Source organism: Bombina bombina, chromosome 3, assembly GCF_027579735.1.
Source record: "Bombina bombina isolate aBomBom1 chromosome 3, aBomBom1.pri, whole genome shotgun sequence".
In the NCBI taxonomy this organism is placed as follows: Eukaryota; Metazoa; Chordata; class Amphibia; order Anura; family Bombinatoridae; genus Bombina; species Bombina bombina.
The window spans coordinates 647,086,175-647,105,572 of NC_069501.1; the positions used below are offsets into that span (position 1 = coordinate 647,086,175).

Sequence of the window (19,398 nt, forward strand, 5' to 3'; positions counted from 1 at the left end):
TAGGGATTTCAGCACACAAAATTTGTAATTAATTATTTTTGTTAAACCACCAACATTAGTGGTAAATGCAGTGTCTATCTAATCATGCATATACATCATGAGGACAAATCTCCAAATATGGGGGCATATTTATCAATGTGCGAGCGGACATGATACGAAGTAGCGTATCATGTCCGCCATGCTATCATTGCACCAGCAGTTCTTGTAAACTGCTGGTGCAATGTCACCCCCTACAGATTTGCAGCCAATCGGCCGCTAGCAGTGGGTGTCAATCAACACGATCATATCCAATCGGGTTGATTTCTGTCCGCAGCCTCTGAACAGGTGGACAAGTTATGGAGCAGCGGTCTTTAGACCGCTGCTAAATAACTTCTGATTCCTTCTCATTCCGGTGAGCAAACAAGGGGCATCAAACTCCGTTCAGAGCTTGATAAATTGGCCCCATAATGTGGACAAATGAACCATAATAAATATAAACTGCACTCAGAGAATGGTTTGCTCTCATCACCTAAAAAAAAAAAAAAAGTAAGAAACAAGAAAACACCTCCACTAGAGGGTAGCTTTGCAGCCTGTGCGAAAAATGTCCACCATAGTGATCCTTGAGGATCTATGCTTGTTTAACATGAAGTCTCCAAAACTCCCAATATTACATAAACACAGTACCATTAAAGTATTTAATAAAGACAGCGTTAATCAAGTGTATACGTAATGACCATTCAGCAACACCTCCACCAGAGGGTAGCTTCGCTACACAAGCGAAAAAAATAGGCTACCTTAGTGATCCGTGAGGATCTATGCTGTAGTTAACATTGTCATTTCTAATATTGTATATGTGTTATATCAGTGGTAAGCGTAACGTGATAAGGGGTGTGTACAACACCTATTTCAGGGGTCACCACTATAATATAATAGTACACGGTATCATGAAAATAAATAGTTATGTAGGATCTATGCACACCCACAGTTAAATCAGATTGCCACCAGTACAAGGTAGGGTACAGCTTAAAATTAATTCAGAAGCATATATTATATTATGCATATATGGCATTGACAACCATGGCTTTTTTTAAAAAACGCAAATAGTGGAGACTTACGGCTAGATTTAGAGTTTTGTCGGTAACGACCCGCGTATCTAATGCTGGCTTTTTTTCCCCCGCACCTTTTAAATACCGCTGGTATTTAGAGTTCACAGAAGGGCTGCGTTAGGCTCCAAAAAGGGAGCGTATAGCATATTTACCGCCACTGCAACTCTCAATACCAGCGGTGCTTACGGACGCAGCCAGCTTCAAAAACGTGCTCGTGCACGATTCCCCCATAGAAAACAATGGGGCATTTTGAGCTGAAAAAAAAACCTAACACCTGCAAAAAAAGCAGCGTTCAGCTCCTAACGCAGCCCCATTGTTTCCTATGGGGAAACACTTCCTAAGTCTGCACCTAACACCCTAACATGTACCCCGAGTCTAAACACCCCTAACCTTACACTTATTAACCCCTAATCTGCCGCCCCGCTATCGCTGACCCTGCATATTCTTTTTAACCCCTAATCTGCCGGTCCGTACACCGCCGCAACCTACGTTATCCCTATGAACCCCTAATCTGCTGCCCCTAACACCGCCGACCCCTATATTATATTTATTAACCCCTAATCTGCCGCCCCCAATGTCGCCTCCACCTACCTACACTTATTAACCCCTAATTCGCCGACCGGACCTCACCGCTACTATAATAAAGTTATTAATCCCTAATCCGCCTCACTCCCGCCTCAATAACCCTATAATAAATAGTATTAACCCCTAATCTGCCCTCCCTAATATCACCGACACCTAACTTCAAGTATTAACCCCTAATCTGCCGACCGGACCGCGCCGCTACTATAATAAAGTTATTAACCCCTAAAGCTAAGTCTAACCTTAACACTAACACCCCCCTAAATTAAATATAATTTAAATCTAACGAAATAAATTAACTCTTATTAAATAAATTATTCCTATTTAAAGATAAATACTTACCTGTAAAATAAACCCTAATATAGCTACAATATAAATAATATATTGTAGCTATCTAACGGCTAGATTTAGAGTTTTGTCGGTAAGGACCCGCGTAGCTAACGCCGGCTTTTTTCTGGCCGCACCATAAAAATAACTCTGGTATTGAGAGTCCACATAAAGGCTGCGTTAGGCTCCAAAAAAGGAGCGTAGAGCATATTTAACGCAGCTTCAACTCTCGATACCAGAGTTGCTTACGAACGCGGCCAGCCTCAAAAACGTGCTCGTGCACGATTCCCCCATAGGAAACAATGGGGCTGTTTGAGCTGAAAAAAAACCTAACACCTGCAAAAAAGCCGCGTTCAGCTCCTAACGCAGCCCCATTGTTTGCTATGCGGAAACACTTCCTACGTCTGCACCTAACACTCTAACATGTACCCCGAGTCTAAACACTCCTAACCTTACACTTATTAACCCCTAATCTGCCGCCCCCGCTATCGCTGACCCCTGCATATTATTATTAACCCCTAATCTGCCTCTCCGTAAACCGCCGCTACTTACATTATCCCTATGTACCCCTAATCTGCTGCCCTAACATCGCCGACCCCCATATTATATTTATTAACCCCTAATCTGCCCCCCACAACGTCGCCTCCACCTGCCTACACTTATTAACCCCTAATCTGCCGAGCGGACCTGAGCGCTACTATAATAAAGTTATTAACCCCTAATCCGCCTCACTAACCCTATAATAAATAGTATTAACCCCTAATCTGCCCTCCCTAACATCGCCAACACCTAACTTCAATTATTAACCCCTAATCTGCTGACTGGAGCTCACCGCTATTCTAATAAATGTATTAACCCCTAAAGCTAAGTCTAACCCTAACACTAACACCCCCCTAAGTTAAATATAATTTACATCTAACGAAATTAATTATCTCTTATTAAATAAATTATTCCTATTTAAAGCTAAATACTTACCTGTAAAATAAATCCTAATATAGCTACACTATAAATTATAATTATATTATAGCTATTTTAGGATTAATATTTATTTTACAGGTAACTTTTTAATTATTTTAACCAGGTACAATAGTTATTAAATAGTTAAGAACTATTTAATAGTTACCTAGTTAAAATAATAACAAAATTACCTGTAATATAAATCCTAACCTAAATTACAATTAAACCTAACACTACACTATCATTAAATTAATTAAATAAAATATCTACAATTACCTACAATTAAACCTAACACTACACTATCAATACATTAATTAAATACAATATCTACAAATAACTACAATGAAATAAACTAACTAAAGTACAAAAAATAAAAAAGAACTAAGTTACAAAAAATAAAAAAATATTTACAAACATAAGGAAAATCTTACAACAATTTTAAACTAATTACACCTACTCTAAGCCCCCTAATAAAATAACAAAGCCCCCCCAAAATAAAAAATGCCCTACCCTATTCTAAATTACTAAAGTTCAAAGCTCTTTTACCTTACCAGCCCTCAACAGGGCCCTTTGCGGGGCATGCCCCAAGAAGTTCAGCTCTTTTGCCTGTAAAAAAAAACATACAATACCCCCCCAACATTACAACCCACCACCCACATACCCCTAATCTAACCCAAACCCCCCTTAAATAAATCTAACACTAAGCCCCTGAAGATCATCCTACCTTGTCTTCACCTCACCGGGTATCACACCGATCCGTCCTGGCTCCGATATCTTCATCCAACCCAAGCAGGGGCTAGACATCCACTGAAGAAGTCCAGAAGAGGGTCCAAAGTCTTCATCCTATCCGGGAAGAAGAGTAGATCCGGACCGGCAACCATCTTCTTCCAAGCGGCATCTTCTATCTTCATCCGATGAGGACCGGCTCCATCCTGAAGACCTCCACCGCGGACCCATCTTCATCCGGCGACGTCCAACTGAAGAATGACGGTTCCTTTAAGGGACGTCATCCAAGATGGCGTCCCTCGAATTCCGATTGGCTGATAGGATTCTATCAGCCAATCGGAATTAAGGTAGGAATATTCTGATTGGCTGATGGAATCAGCCAATCAGAATCAAGTTCAATCCGATTGGCTGATCCAATCAGCCAATCAGATTGAGCTCGCATTCTATTGGCTGTTCCGATCAGATGAAGATAGAAGATGCCGCTTGGAAGAAGATGGTTGCAGGTCCGGATCTACTCTTCTTCCCGGATAGGATGAAGACTTTGGACCCTCTTCTGGACTTCTTCAGTGGATGTCTAGCCCCCGCTTGGGTTGGATGAAGATATCGGAGCCAGGACGGATCGGTGTGATAGCCGGTGAGGTGAAGACAAGGTAGGATGATCTTCAGGGGCTTAGTGTTAGGTTTATTTAAGGGGGGTTTGGGTTAGATTAGGGGTATGTGGGTGGTGGGTTGTAATGTTGAGGGGGGGGTATTGTATGGTTTTTTTTACAGGCAAAAGAGCTGAACTTCTTGGGGCATGCCCCGCAAAGGTCCCTGTTCAGGGCTGGTAAGGTAAAAGAGCTTTGAACTTTAGTAATTTAGAATAAGGTAGGGCATTTTTTTTATTTTGGGGGGCTTTGTTATTTTATTAGGGGGCTTAGAGTAGGTTTAATTAGTTTAAAATTGTTGTAATATTTTTCTTATGTTTGTGAATATTTTTTTATTTTTTGTAACTTAGTTCTTTTTTATTTTTTGTACTTTAGTTAGTTTATTTCATTGTAGTTATTTGTAGGTATTGAATTTAATTTATTTATTGATAGTGTAGTGTTAGGTTTAATTGTAGGTAATTGTAGGTATCTTATTTAATTAATTTATTGATAGTGTAGTGTTAGGTTTAATTGTAACTTAGGTTAGGATTTATTTTACAGGTAAATTTGTAATTATTTTAACTATTTTAGCTATTAAATAGTTCTTAACTATTTAATAGCTATTGTACCTGGTTAAAATAAATACAAAGTTACCTGTAAAATAAATATTAATCCTGAAATAGCTATAATATAATTATAATTTATATTGTAGCTATATTAGGATTTATTTTACAGGTAAGTATTTAGCTTTAAATAGGAATAATTTATTTAATAATAGTTAATTAATTTCATTATATTAAAATTATATTTAATTTAGAGGGGTGTTAGTGTTAGGGTTAGACTTAGCTTTAGGGGTTAATACATTTATTAGAATAGCGGCGAGATTCGGTCGGCAGATTAGGGGTTAATAATTGAAGTTAGGTGTCGGCGATGTTAGGGAGGGCAGGTTAGGGGTTAATAAATATAATATAGGGGTCGGCGGTGTTAGGGGCAGCAGATTAGGGGTACATAGCTATAATGTAGCTGGCGGCTCTTTGCAGTCGGCAGATTAGGGGTTAATTATTGTAGGTAGGTGGCGGCGACGTTGTGGGGGGCAGGTTAGGGGTTAATAAATATAATATAGGGGTCGGCGATGTTAGGGCGGCAGATTAGGGGTACATAGGGATAATGTAGCTGGCGGCGGCATGCGGACGGCAGATTAGGGGTTAATAAGTGTAGGTAGCTGGCGGCGACGTTGTGGGGGGCAGATTAGGGGTTAATAAATATAATATAGGGGTCGGCGGTGTTAGGGGCAGCAGATTAGGGGTACATAAGGATAACGTAGGTGGCGGTCGGCAGATTAGGGGTTAAAAAAATGTCATCGAGTTGCGGCGATGTGGGGGGACCTCGGTTTAGGGGTACATAGGTAGTTTATGGGTGTTAGTGTACTTTAGAGTACAGTAGTTAAGAGCTTTATGAACCGGCGTTAGCCCAGAAAGCTCTTAACTACTGACTTTTTTCTGCGGCTGGAGTTTTGTCGTTACTTCAGACACGACTCTAAATACCGGAGTTAGAAAAATCCCATTGAAAAGATAGGATACGCAATTTACGTAAGGGGATCTGCGGTATGGAAAAGTCGCGGCTGAAAAGTGAGCGTTAGACCCTTTTTTGAGTGACTCCAAATACCGGAGGTAGCCTAAAACCAGCGTTAGGAGCCTCTAACGCTGGTTTTCACGGCTACCGCCAAACTCCAAATCTAGGCCTTAGGAATTATTTTTATTTTACAGGAAACTTTCAATTTATTTTAACTAGGTACAATAGCTATTAAATAGTTATTAACTATTTAATAGCTACCTAGCTAAAATAAAGATAAATTTACCTGTAAAATAAAAACTAACCTAAGTTACAATTATACCTAACACTACACTATACTTTAATAAATTATTCCTATTTAAAACTAAATACTTACCTGTAAAATAAACCCTAAGATAGCTACAATGTAATTAATAATTACATTGTAGCTATTTTAGGATTTATATTTATTTTACAGGTAACTTTGTATTTATTTTAGCTAGTTAGAATAGTTATTAAATAGTTATTAACTATTTAATAACTACCTAGCTAAAAGAAATACAAAATTACCTGTAAAATAAATCCTAACCTAAGTTACAATTAAACCTAACACTACACTATCATTAAATTAATTAAATAAATTAACTACAAATAACTACAATTAAATACAATTACATAAACTAACTAAAGTACAAAAAATAAAAAAGCTAAGTTACAAAAAATAAAAAAAATAGGTTACAAACATTTTAAAAATATTACAACAATTTTAAGCTAATTACACCTAATCTAACCCCCCTAATAAAATAACAAAGCCCCCCAAAATAAAAAAAATGCCCTACCCTATTCTAAATTAAAAAAGTTCAAAGCTCTTTTACCTTACCAGTCCTTAAAAGGGCCTTTTGCGGGGCATGCCCCAAAGAAAACTGCTCTTTTGCCTGTAAAAGAAAAATACAACCCCCCCAACATTAAAACCCACCACCCACATACCCCTTATCTAACCCAAACCCCCCTTAAATAAACCTAACACTACCCCCCTGAAGATCATCCTATCTTGAGTTGTCTTCAGCCAGCCGACCCACCGATGGAACCAAAGAGGAGATCCGGAGCGGCAGAAGTGATCCTCCAAGGGGCGCTGAAGAAGTCTTCCATCCGATGAAGTGATCCTCCAGGCGGCGCTGAAGAAGTCTTCCATCCGGGCGATGTCAGCCAATCAGATTTTTCCTACCTTAATTCCGATTGGCTGATAGAATCCTATCAGCCAATCGGAATTCGAGGGACGCCATCTTGGATGACATCCCTTAAAGGAGCCTTCATTCGTCGGTAGTCCGTCGGGGAAGAAGGATGTTCCGCGTCGGCGGAATGAAGATGGATCCTGAAGAAGAAGATTGAAGGTAGGAAAAATCTGATTGGCTGATGGAATCAGCCAATCAGATTCAAGTTCAATCCGATTGGCTGATCCAATCAGCCAATCAGATTGAGCTCGCATTCTATTGGCTGTTCAGATCAGCCAATAGAATGCGAGCTCAATCTGATTGGCTGATTCAATCAGCCAATCAGATTTTTCCTACCTTAATTCCGATTGGCTGATAGAATCCTATCAGCCAATCGGAATTCGAGGGACGCCATCTTGGATGGCGTCCCTTAAAGGACCCTTCATTCGTCGGTAGTCCGTCGGGGAGGAAGGATGTTCCGCATCGGCGGAATGAAGATGGATCCTGAAGAAGAAGATTGAAGACCCCGCTTGGAAGATGACATCGCCCGGATGGAAGACTTCTTCAGCGCCGCTTGGAAGATGACATCGCCCGGATGGAAGACTTCTTCAGCGCCGCCTGGAGGATCACTTCATCGGATGGAAGACTTCTTCAGCGCCCCTTGGAGGATCACTTCTGCCGCTCCGAATCTCCTCTTCGGTTCCATCGGTGGGTCGGCTGGCTGAAGACAACTCAAGGTAGGATGATCTTCAGGGGGGTAGTGTTAGGTTTATTTAAGGGGGGTTTGGGTTAGATTAGGGGTATGTGGGTGGTGGGTTTTAATGTTGTGGGGGTTGTATTTTTCTTTTACAGGCAAAAGAGCAGTTTTCTTTGGGGCATGCCCCGCAAAAGGCCCTTTTAAGGGCTGGTAAGGTAAAAGAGCTTTGAACTTTTTTAATTTAGAATAGGGTAGGGCATTTTTTTATTTTGGGGGGCTTTGTTATTTTATTAGGGGGCTTAGATTAGGTGTAATTAGCTTAAAATTGTTGTAATATTTTTAAAATGTTTGTAACTTATTTTTTTTTATTTTTTGTAACTTAGCTTTTTTTATTTTTTGTACTTTAGTTAGTTTATGTAATTGTATTTAATTGTAGTTATTTGTAGTTAATTTATTAAATTAATTTAATGATAGTGTAGTGTTAGGTTTAATTGTAACTTAGGTTAGGATTTATTTTACAGGTAATTTTGTATTTCTTTTAGCTAGGTAGTTATTAAATAGTTAATAACTATGTAATAACTATTCTAACTAGCTAAAATAAATACAAAGTTACCTGTAAAATAAATATAAATTCTAAAATAGCTACAATGTAATTATTAATTACATTGTAGCTATCTTAGGGTTTATTTTACAGGTAAGTATTTAGCTTTAAATAGGAATAATTTATTTAAAAAGAGTTAATTTATTTCGTTAGATTTAAATTATATTTAACTTAGGGGGGTGTTAGTGTTAAGGTTAGACTTAGCTTTAGGGGTTAATAACTTTATTATAGTAGCGGCGAGGTCCGGTCAGCAGATTAGGGGTTAATACTTGAAGTTAGGTGTCAGTGATGTTAGGGAGGGCAGATTAGGGGTTAATACTATTTATTATAGGGTTAATGTGGCGGGAGTGAGGCCGATTAGGGGTTAATAACTTTATTATAGTAGCGGTGAGGTCCGGTCGGCGAATTAGGGGTTAGTAAGTGTAGGTAGGTGGAGGCGACGTTGGGGGCGGCAGATTAGGGGTTAATAAATATAATATAGGGGTCGGCGGTGTTAGGGGCAGCAGATTAGGGGTTCATAGGGATAACATAAGTTGGGGCGGTGTACGGAGCGGCAGATTAGGGGTTAAAAAAAATATGCAGGGGTCAGCGATAGCGGGGGCGGCAGATTAGGGGTTAATAAATATAATATAGGGGTCGGCGGTGTTAGGGGCAGCAGATTAGGGGTACATAGGGATAACGTAGGTGGCGGCGGTGTGCGGTCGGCAGATTAGGGGTTAAAATTTTTTAATAGAGTGGCGGCGATGTGGGGGGACCTCGGTTTAGGGGTACATAGGTAGTTTATGGGTATTAGTGTACTTTAGAGCACAGTAGTTAAGAGCTTTATGAACCGGCGTTAGCCCAGAAAGCTCTTAACTCCTGACTTTTTTCTGCGGCTGGAGTTTTGTCGTTAGATTTCTAACGCTCACTTCAGCCAAGACTCTAAATACCGGCGTTAGAAAGATCCCATTGAAAAGATAGGATACGCAAATGGGGGATCTGCGGTATGGAAAAGTCGCGGCTGGAAAGTGAGCGTTAGACCCTTACCTACAAGACTCTAAATACCAGCGTAGCCCAAAACCAGCGTTAGGAGCCTCTAACGCTGGTTTTGCCGGCTAACGTAGAACTCTAAATCTAGCCGTTAGTATTCCATCATATGAATAAAGAATAGTTTGGCGTAACAAACTGTAATTTTCCTCTGTTAATAGGTGTATATATAGGTACCACCTTAATCTCTCCACATTTACAGCCGTGCTCCTGAAGTTATATTCAATAGAGGGGATGTCCGTAATTCTTCTGGTAAACTTTTAGAGTATCCATCCTCTTTGGCAAACTCCCAATAGCTTGCTTTGGATAGGGAGTGGCTGCAGGTTGCAAAATAAACCTCTGTAAAGCTGAGACCAACCGTTAAGAGATGGAGCCACCCACTCTGGTTGCGTCACTGCTGACACGCGTTTCACCCCCCACATGACTACAACATCATTGGGGCTTCCTCAGGGCAAACACTACTGTTGGTGGCTTAATAAAACTAATTGACAAAACATTTTGTGTGCTGAAATCCCTGTCTTGTGTGTAGTAACTGATTGAATTCATACCTTTTCTTTCTTTTTTGTTTTTCAAAATCTAAAATTTGTGTAGCGCACATCTGGGTTCAAGATTTAGGTCTAATGTAGTCAGTTAAGCACATATTAAGAATTGCTAACAATGCTAACAATGCATGTTCTTGAAATTTTAAATAGAACATTTTAAAAAATATTAATACAATTTAATATAGATATATTCTATGTATTATTTAACTTTTTTACAGTATGTATAATAATTTAAAATAATTTGTATTATTTATTTTTTAATATTTTATTTTTAATATTTCAATAACACGCAATGAAGTTAACAATTCTTCATGTGCGCTAACCCATCTGCTTTAGACCTAAATCACAAACCCTGATGCAAGTTATGCATGTTTTTACATTGCTATGTTCTTCACATAGAGAATTATGTAATTTTTATGATTAAATAAATATATAAATATTTATTAATTTTAATTTAAAAATATATATCTATACCTATATATATATAGGAATAGATATACAAGTATAAGTATATATAGAGACACGTATTTACAATAATAACATTTTCATAACTCCTATCAGGTTAGCGCATGAGTGATAGGTTTTAGTTTTTTTTCTTCTGCACTCTCTATTGACTTCTATGCAGAGAAAAAGTTAAGGAGGTCGCAATATTTGGTTAGCATGCGTCAGGTTTCCCTTGAATGCAAAATTATTACTTTCAACTCGTAATACGTGTGCTACCTGACGTGTGCAAAAAGCCTCCGCCTAGCACTTCACTCATAATCTAGCCCTATATTGTAATGTATGTGTCTATCCTTTGCATTCTTATCCCTAATTAGCAAGATAAACATCTTTCAAGTTAAATAACTTTTTAAATACTAAATTAATTTAAACCAATTTTCTTAGTGATCAGTATGCAACTAAAATTGCTGAATATCAGCAAAATTTGTTCATCCAATAAAAATGTGGAAGCCTGTGAAAATTGTCATTTAAAGGGACATGAAACCCATTTTTTTTCTTTTGTGAGTCAGATAGAGGATACCATTTTACACAGCATTCTAATTTACTTTTTTTTTTTTCTTTGTTGAAAAGTATAACTAGGTCAGGTCAGGAGCTTGGAGCTAACTTCTGATTGGTAGCTGTACATATATGCCTCATGTGATTGGCTTACTGATGTGTTCAGCTAGTTCTCAGTAGCGCATTGCTGCTCCTTCATGTATGGATACCAAGAGAATGAAGCAAAATTGATAATAGAAGCAAATTGGAAAGTTTTATACAAATGTATGCTCTATCTGAAACATGTTGGGTTTCATGTCCCTTTAACACTAAAAGTTTGATTTAGATGCACAACATAAATATATTAGTTTCTTATGCTACAGGTCATGCACATTTCACATAATACATTTGAAACATTATACTCACATCACTCCAGTTTTCATTACAAAAAGAAAAATGTAATTCAGGATGATATTAACAATGTTTCCAAAAAGACTTACAAAAATTTGAGGCCAAATAATTCCCTGCAATGTAAAAAGACATACAATGAATTATATGAATATATATTAATTATATCTCTTTCTTTTATAGTGGGTGGTGTATGAAAAAAATAGGTTACTAATAATATGCAAACTAAAAAGTAACAGTGAAGACGATTGGGTATGAAGTTCTGATGTAGAGTTGAGGATGTAGCAGGCTATGGGAATAAATATAATACAGGGAGGGAAAAGTGATGGCATTTGTGGTTGAATGACAGAGGTTAGGAGTCACATGTCAAGTTGAAAGCAGGTTGGTCAATGATATTGTGGCATTATTTTGAATAATATTAATGTTGAATGAGATTGGGATTTTCATATGCAGAGAGTAATTGTGTGTATGTGGGATAATGGCATGATGAAGATAAAAAAGAGAGGGTACAATTGTTTCTGAATGAAAAAAGTGAGATCTCAAATTAAATATTAAATATTAAAAATGCAGTTTTTCAGAAGAAAAATAGGTAAAAGCCATTATATGTACTTAAAGATAATGACAGGTATTACATTTGATTCAATCACTTTTGTAAAGTGTGGATGAAATATACTGAGAGAGTTTATACAGTGGTAACGGTACAATGGTAACATTTATAAGAGGCAATAATAGACCAGATGAATGAGTGGAAGGCTTGACCAATAAGTTAACTTCCCTTGTAGATTATTTTACATGATTTACAGAACAGCTGTATTACTAAATTAATTATTACAGGTACATATTTCAAATCCGTAATTCCAAAATCCAAACATTCTAAAAACCAAACTTTTTCCACTAATATTTGATTTATTTATTTTTAGCAAAAATTACTATTTTCCCTGCCTTTAAGTCACAAAAGTATTAAAATATGAGATAAAACTACATTTAGTTACATGTATAGGTTGTTTTATGTAAATATTGCCTAAATTACATAAGATATTGTTCTTTACACTTGGTCCCATACCCTCTCCCAACTGTCCCATTTTAAAGATGCAAATATTCCAAAACACAAACTATTAACAAATTCAAACCTTTTCCAGTCCCCTTCATGTATACATTTGTTATTCATATACACACGTAAGTGACTTTGCTATTTTCTATTAATCTTTGATAAAATGAAAAATCTTGAGAAAATGTAAAATATTAAACATTTTTACGTAAATGTAACCTTTTAATTTGGGGTTATTATAAAAAAAGAACAAAAAAACAAAACAAAAAAAACAACAAGAAGCATTTAAAAGGGGTTTGAAGACTTTCTCCAGGAGAAAATTGTTTATGTCAATAGAATTTTCAGTTCAAAAGTAAAAATTCAATTGTGTCACTAATATTTTTCATTAGTCCAGCAATGAAATCCAAATAACTGTTAAAGCAGGTGAATTTTATCATAGTTGATCAAAATGGCACAGTCTGAAATTTAACTTAAAAATATTAAAAATATCCTAAACAACAATTTTTAGAAGGTAATATACATATGGTAATCAACTGCATGATGTCATAATCTGTATTTTGGAAGGCTACAGAAGTTTTTTAAATACAAATATATAATTTTTACATTTAGCATGTGTAGTATAATTAAGGGCCAAAGTAAATCTATTTTGGCCCAAAGATAAAAGATGTTAAACATTACCTGATTTTGTAGAAAACGTAACTGAAGTTGATAAAAAATGATTGCCTGTAAGAAAAAAAGGTTAAATTGTATTAAAGGTAGATATGTGCGTTTCAATTGGCAAAATTTTGGCCAATTCGGAGATTCAAATGCATCCGAATCGGCACCATAACTAAAATCCCTAAAAATTCAGAAAATTAACAAATCAGTTTCCGAATTTTCGGATCCATTATTCATATTCGGAATTTTTCATTGTTTTAATCTAAACCACAGTTCCCCGACATCGTGGACACTAACAAAATCACTAAATAAAGCTATTAACCCCTAAACCGCTGTTCCACAACATCACCGACACTAACTAAACCTATTAAACCCTAAACCGCAGTTCCCAAACATCGCTGACACTAACTAAACCTATAAACCCCCGATTGCATGAAGAGGACCTCCACGTCGGACCGATGGACCTCCGCCAGGACCTCCGCCTGGACCTCCGCACATCGACCGCTCCTTCTCCACAGGGATGCAGAAGATGCCAGTCCCGCAATGGATGAAGATGAAGCTGCCTGGATGAAGATGCTTCATAGCTGGTATGATGATCGTTCGGCGGACTTCAGCAACTGTGAGTACCTATTTTGGGGTTAGTGTTAGGTTTTTTAGGGGGGGTTTTGGGGTGTTTTTTAATTTTTAGATTAGGGCTTTTGTTATTGTAATGTGCCGAAAAAGAGCTAAATGCCCTTTTAAGGGCAATGCCATACAAATGCCCTTTTCAGGGCAATGGGTAGATTAATTTTTTTAAAGGGACACTGAACCCAAATTTTTTTCTTTCGTGATTCAGATAGAGCATGCAATTTTAAACAACTTTCTAATTTACTCCTCTTATCAATTTTTATTCGTTCTCTTGCTTTCTTTATTTGAAAAAGAAGGCATCTAAGCTATTTTTTTGGTTCAGAACCATGGAAAGCATTTGTTTATTGGTAGGTGAATTTACCCACCAATCAGCAAGAACAACACAGTGTGTTCACCAAAAATGGGCCGGCATCTAAACTTACATTCTTGCATTTCAAATAAAGATACCAAGAGAATGAAAAGAATTTGATAATAGGAGTAAATTAGAAAGTTGCTTAAAATTGCATGCTCTATCTGAATCATGATAGAAAAAAATTGGGTTCAGTGCCTCTTTAAGTTAGGTTTTTTTTATTTTGTGGGTTTGGGAGGGTGGGGTTTGTAATGTTAGGGGGTTTTTGTTTTTATTTTTTTGCAAAAGAGCTGTTAACTTTAGGGCAATGTCCTACAAAAGGAAAACCTTTTAAGGGCCCTTGGTAGCTTATTATAGATTAGGGATTTTGTATTTTAGGGTGGTTTTTAAAAAAAAAAAAAAAAAAACAGGGTATTAGAATAGGAATATTTTTTATTGTTTTGGATAATTTTGTTTGTTATTTTTTGTAATGGTAGTTTTTTTTATTTTTTGTAATTTTAGTGTTTCTTATTTTTTGTAATTTTTGCGTTATTTTTTTGTAATGTTAGTTTTTATTAGTGTAAGCTTAATTTTCATTTCACAGGTAAGTTTCTATTTATTTTAACTAGGTAGTTAGTAAATAGTTATATTGTAGCTAGCTTAGGTTTTATTTTTATTTCACAGGTAAGTTTGTATTTATTTTTAAATAGGTAGTTAGTTAATAATTGTAACTTTAATTTAGGTCTATTTTAATTATGCTAAAGTTAGGGGGTATTGGGTTAAGGGGTTAATATAGTTTAATTTAGGTTGTTGCAATGTGGGGGTGCGGTTTAGGGGTTAATAGGTTTAGTTAGTGTTGGCGATGTCGGGGAACTGCGGTTTAGGGGTTAATAGGTTTAGTTAGTGTTGGCGATGTTTGGGAACGGCGGTTTAGGGGTTAATAGGTTTAGTTAGTGTCAACAATGTTTTGGAACTGCGGTTTAGGAGTAGGTGTATTTAGTGTTGGTGATGTTTGCGAACGGTGGTGTAGGAGTTAATAGGTTTATTTAGTGTCAGCGATGTGGGGGTGCGGTTAAGGGGTTAATAGGTTTAGGTAGTGTCGGCGATGTGGGTAACAGCAGCAGTTTTAGATAATTTTGTTTCTGCAATATTAGTTATGTTAAATGAAATAGTTTTTTCTGATCCTTTCGTTTTTTCGGATCGTTTTGTTTTTTCAGATCCATTCTTTATTCATATGCATTATTCTATTCTAAACTTCAGAATAGAATAATTCATATGAATAAAGAACGGATCTGAATAAACAATTTAACTTAACATAACTAATTTGCCCAAACGAAATTATTTATTTAACTAATGAAAACAAAACAAAACAATTTTTTAGAGTCGCACATGTCTATTTTTTTGTTACAAAAAATAGGGACAGTCTAGCAAAATTAAACTTTTCTCATTCAGATAGGACATGCTATTTTTTTTTTAATACATTTTTATTAGCTTCCAACAGATTAATACATTTTGTAACAAAAAAAGAAGAGAAGAAAAAAAAATGAGCTGAACAACGATGAGCAAATACAGGCCAATAATACAATTCATATCCAATAGATAGTAGTGTGCCTTATACATTACAAGAAAATAATAAAACAAAAGGAAGAGGAACCTCTCTTTTATATATAAAGCCATGTAAATCTCATACTGTAAATTCAACTAACACTTCATACTCTTTAAGATTTTCTGTTGGAATATTTTTTTTCCCTTTTTTATATACCTCACCCAAAAAAAAAAAAAAGAAAACAAACACCCACAGCACTACGTAGCTGTTACCATAGTCCTAACAGAATTAACTCTGTATTTCTGAATGGGTAAATTAAATATTCCATTTCACTCAAGGGAAGAGATTTAATAAAGACAGACCACTTTCTAAAAAATAACATCTCTTTCGTCATTGAGATTAGTGTCTATCTGTTCAAGTATACATTGTTTTTTAAGGCAATTTTTAACCTCTTGGATACTGGGGGTTGCCCTATTCTTCCATTTTTTAAGAATTGGGGGCATGCTATTTTAAACAACTTTCCAATTTACTTTTATTATCAAATTTGCTTTGTTCTATTGGTATTCTTAGTTGAAATCTAAACTTAGGTAGGCTCATATGATAGAGGGCGTTAGTTCATGTGTGCCATGTGACATGCCATGTAAATTGTTCTCATGCTTGAGAGGTTACATAAGAAGAGAGAGAGAGGCAAGACATAGTAGCAGAAGGCCTCCGCCAGACCAAGAAGAAAATGCCTTACAGACAGTGTGCTCAGTGAAACTAGAAATAGTTTCTGTGTAGACACGCTTCAAATATTGCTGGTGGGACCTAAGTTTTACTACACCTACACTAACTACCTCAACTGATTAAAAACAGCCAATAGGGATGATTTATATCCCGTTTAGTAGCTGTGAACATTCTACCTATTGTGACATGAACAGTGGGTCGGACTGATGTACACGTTATTAGACTGATCAGTGATAGACTGTGGCTACTATGCACGCTTGTAATGTAATACATATGGTTTAATGAGCCAGATGGCCGAGGTTTTGATTGGGCAGAAAAAAGGGGGAAAAAAAAGGGGGCCAGCAGAGGAGCATAATCTATAAGATAATAGATCAATAAAAATGTTTAATTTAATAGAAGTATTAAAAAAAAGAGGTTTTTAGAAATATTATGGCATGAACTTTATTTATTTATTTTTAAATTATATTGAAGAGTTTACCATCCCTTTAATGTAAGGTTAGTTTGCATTTGGCTGTGTGGCAGTTTAGGGTTAATAGTGTGGGGTACTTGCAGTGGGTATATGGCGGTATATGGGTTAATAGTGTAGGTTACTTGCAGTGGGTATGTGGCAGTATAGGGGTAAATAATGTAAGGTACTTGCAGTGGTATGTGGCGGTATATGGGGTTAATAGTGTATAATAGATACTTGTGGTGGGTATGTGGCGGTTTAGATAGTTTTTACTGTAGTGTTAGTTTGCCATAGTGGGGTACTTCGGTTTAGGGGTATTAAGATTAGTGGTTAGGCATGGCAGTTCTATTCCAAGGGATCCTTTACTATACATCGCCAATATGGGAGCGGTAATGCTGAGTGTTATCTATAGCTAGTATCGCAGACCAATGGCATGTATAGTAAATGCCTCTCGGAGAAGCTGCCTGTTAGCCACTTTGTCGGGAGCTTTGAATATTTTGACAGGCTCACTCAACATAGCGGCAGATCCCTTGGAATATTTTGCTGTCTCATAGCACTTAGTCTGTATTTCAAATGAGTAGTAGATTTTTTTTTCTGACAAATTTCAAAGTTATGTCTATTTCCACCCCGCCTGTATCATGTGACAGCAATCAGCCAATCACAAATGCTTATACAAATATTCTATGAATTTTTGCACATGCTCAGTAGGAACTAGTGACTCAAAAAGGGTAAATATACAAATACTGTGCACATTTTGTTAATGGAAGTAAATTGGAAAGTTGTTTAAAATTGCATGCTCTATCTGAATCACGAAAGTTTAATATTGACTTGAGTGTCCCTTTAAAGGGACAGTCTACACCAGAATTGTTATTGTTTAAATAGATAGGTCACATCTTTACTACCCATTACCCAGTTTTGCACAACCAACATTGTTATATTAATATACTTTTACCTTTAAACCTCTAAATTTCTGCCTGTTTCTAAGCCACTAAAGACAGCCTCTTATCATATACTTTTTTATTTGCTTTTCACAACATGAGGACTGCTAGTTCATGTGAGCCATATAGATAACATTGTGCTAACGCCGAGGTTTGTGGCAGACACTGCACTTTAATAAAAAGTCATGTGATCAGGGGGCTGTCAGAAAAGGCTTAGATACAAGGTAATCACAGAGGTAAAAAGTGTATTAATATAACCATGTTGGTTATGCAAAACTGGGGAATGAATCATAAAGGCATTATCTATCTTTTTAAACAAAAATATTTTTGGAGTAGACTGTCCCTTTAAGTAAGTGGTCTCCTTGATTAAATTATGTGCCAGAATAACACAGATAAAAAAGTAAGAAAACTTACAGGAAGAGCTGGGATATGCGCTATAACGCACCATTCCGCCAACCTGCAGAAAACATAAATGATTGTTAAAACAAATAAATAAGAAAAAGAAGTATTAGTGTAATATTATTGGTACAGCAATAGGCTAGCACTAAATCATGGTAAAACATTATTGCCAATAAATAAAATGAAATAAAAAAGTTCATGCATGTATTTTTCTAGGTTTGGTAAGTTAACATATAGGGGTCAATTTATCAAAGTGCAAGCAGACATGATACGATGTAACGTATTATGTCCGACGCACATTAATAAATGCCGACAGCGTCCGCTGTCGGCATTTATCATTACACAAGTAGTTCTTGTGAACTGCTTGTGCAATGCCGCCCCCTGCAGATTCCCGGCCAATCGTCCGCTAGCATGGGGTGTCAATCAGCCCGATCATATAGGATCGGGCGGATTGAAGATGGCAGCCTCAGAGGCAGAGGACATGTTATGCAGGGGGTGTCAATCAATCCGATCATATGAGATCGGGCAGATTGATATCCGCAGCCTCAGAGGCGGCGGACCAGTTAAGGAACAGCGGTCTTAAGAAAATTTATTAAAACAGAATTTCAAAAACCTCTACGTGTTTTAGCAAATAAAATTGCCTTTTTCAAGAGCAAATCAATAGTGTGCAAAATTAGCTTTTTAAAATTCTGTTTTTAATAAATTGTATGAAGCTGTATCCCATTGATGTCCTGCTTGTGATTCGATAATACAAGCTGACCTTCACTTGAAATCTGGGGCGCGATCCGATATAGATCGTAGTTTGCGGCGCAAGCGAGGGAACCGGCGTCGCCCGCAGTTTCAGCTCGCAACTCGAGCTATCCCATATATGTCGCTGTCAGATGCTAACGTGCCGTAAGTCTGACAAACCAGCGATGTCCAGAAATCTGCGCAAGTACAAATTTCTGGCGTCGCCAGTGACTTGCGGCACGTTAGAAACTGCCGGCGCCTACAAAACCTGACTAAAGTCTAAATCACCCGCACTGTCTAACACGCCTCCCTAACATAGCCCGACACGTCTAACCCTCTATCCGCTATCCCCCCTCACTAGCCTAACAATAAAATATGTATTAACCCCTAAACCGCCGCTCGCGGAGCCCGCCGCTACCTAATAAAGTTATTAACCCCTAAACCGCCGCCAGCTATATTAAATCTATAACCCCATAAAGTGAGCCCCTGACACCGCCGCCATCTACCTTACCTACCCCCTAAAGTGAGCCCCTACCCCGCCGCTATTTTAAAATTATTAACCCCTAATCTAATCCCCCTACCCCGCCGCCATCTATATTAAATTATTTAACCCCTAAAATACTAAACTATCCCTACCA

At 37.0% G+C, this 19,398-nt stretch overlaps 1 protein-coding gene across 2 annotated transcripts in view; it reads right to left on the reverse strand.

The window, feature by feature from the left end:
* LOC128653834 (multidrug and toxin extrusion protein 1-like) overlaps nucleotides 1–19,398 on the reverse strand; it is a 174,864-nt gene that overhangs the window by 107,984 nt on the left and 47,482 nt on the right. For both annotated transcript variants that reach the window (XM_053707369.1, XM_053707370.1), the window contains exons 5-7: nucleotides 18,047–18,089; nucleotides 13,041–13,085; nucleotides 11,333–11,430 (exon numbers count right to left, since the gene is read on the reverse strand). In XM_053707369.1, coding sequence (XP_053563344.1) covers nucleotides 11,333–11,430; nucleotides 13,041–13,085; nucleotides 18,047–18,089 — 186 coding nt within the window. The remainder of the gene's footprint in view (nucleotides 1–11,332; nucleotides 11,431–13,040; nucleotides 13,086–18,046; nucleotides 18,090–19,398) is intronic.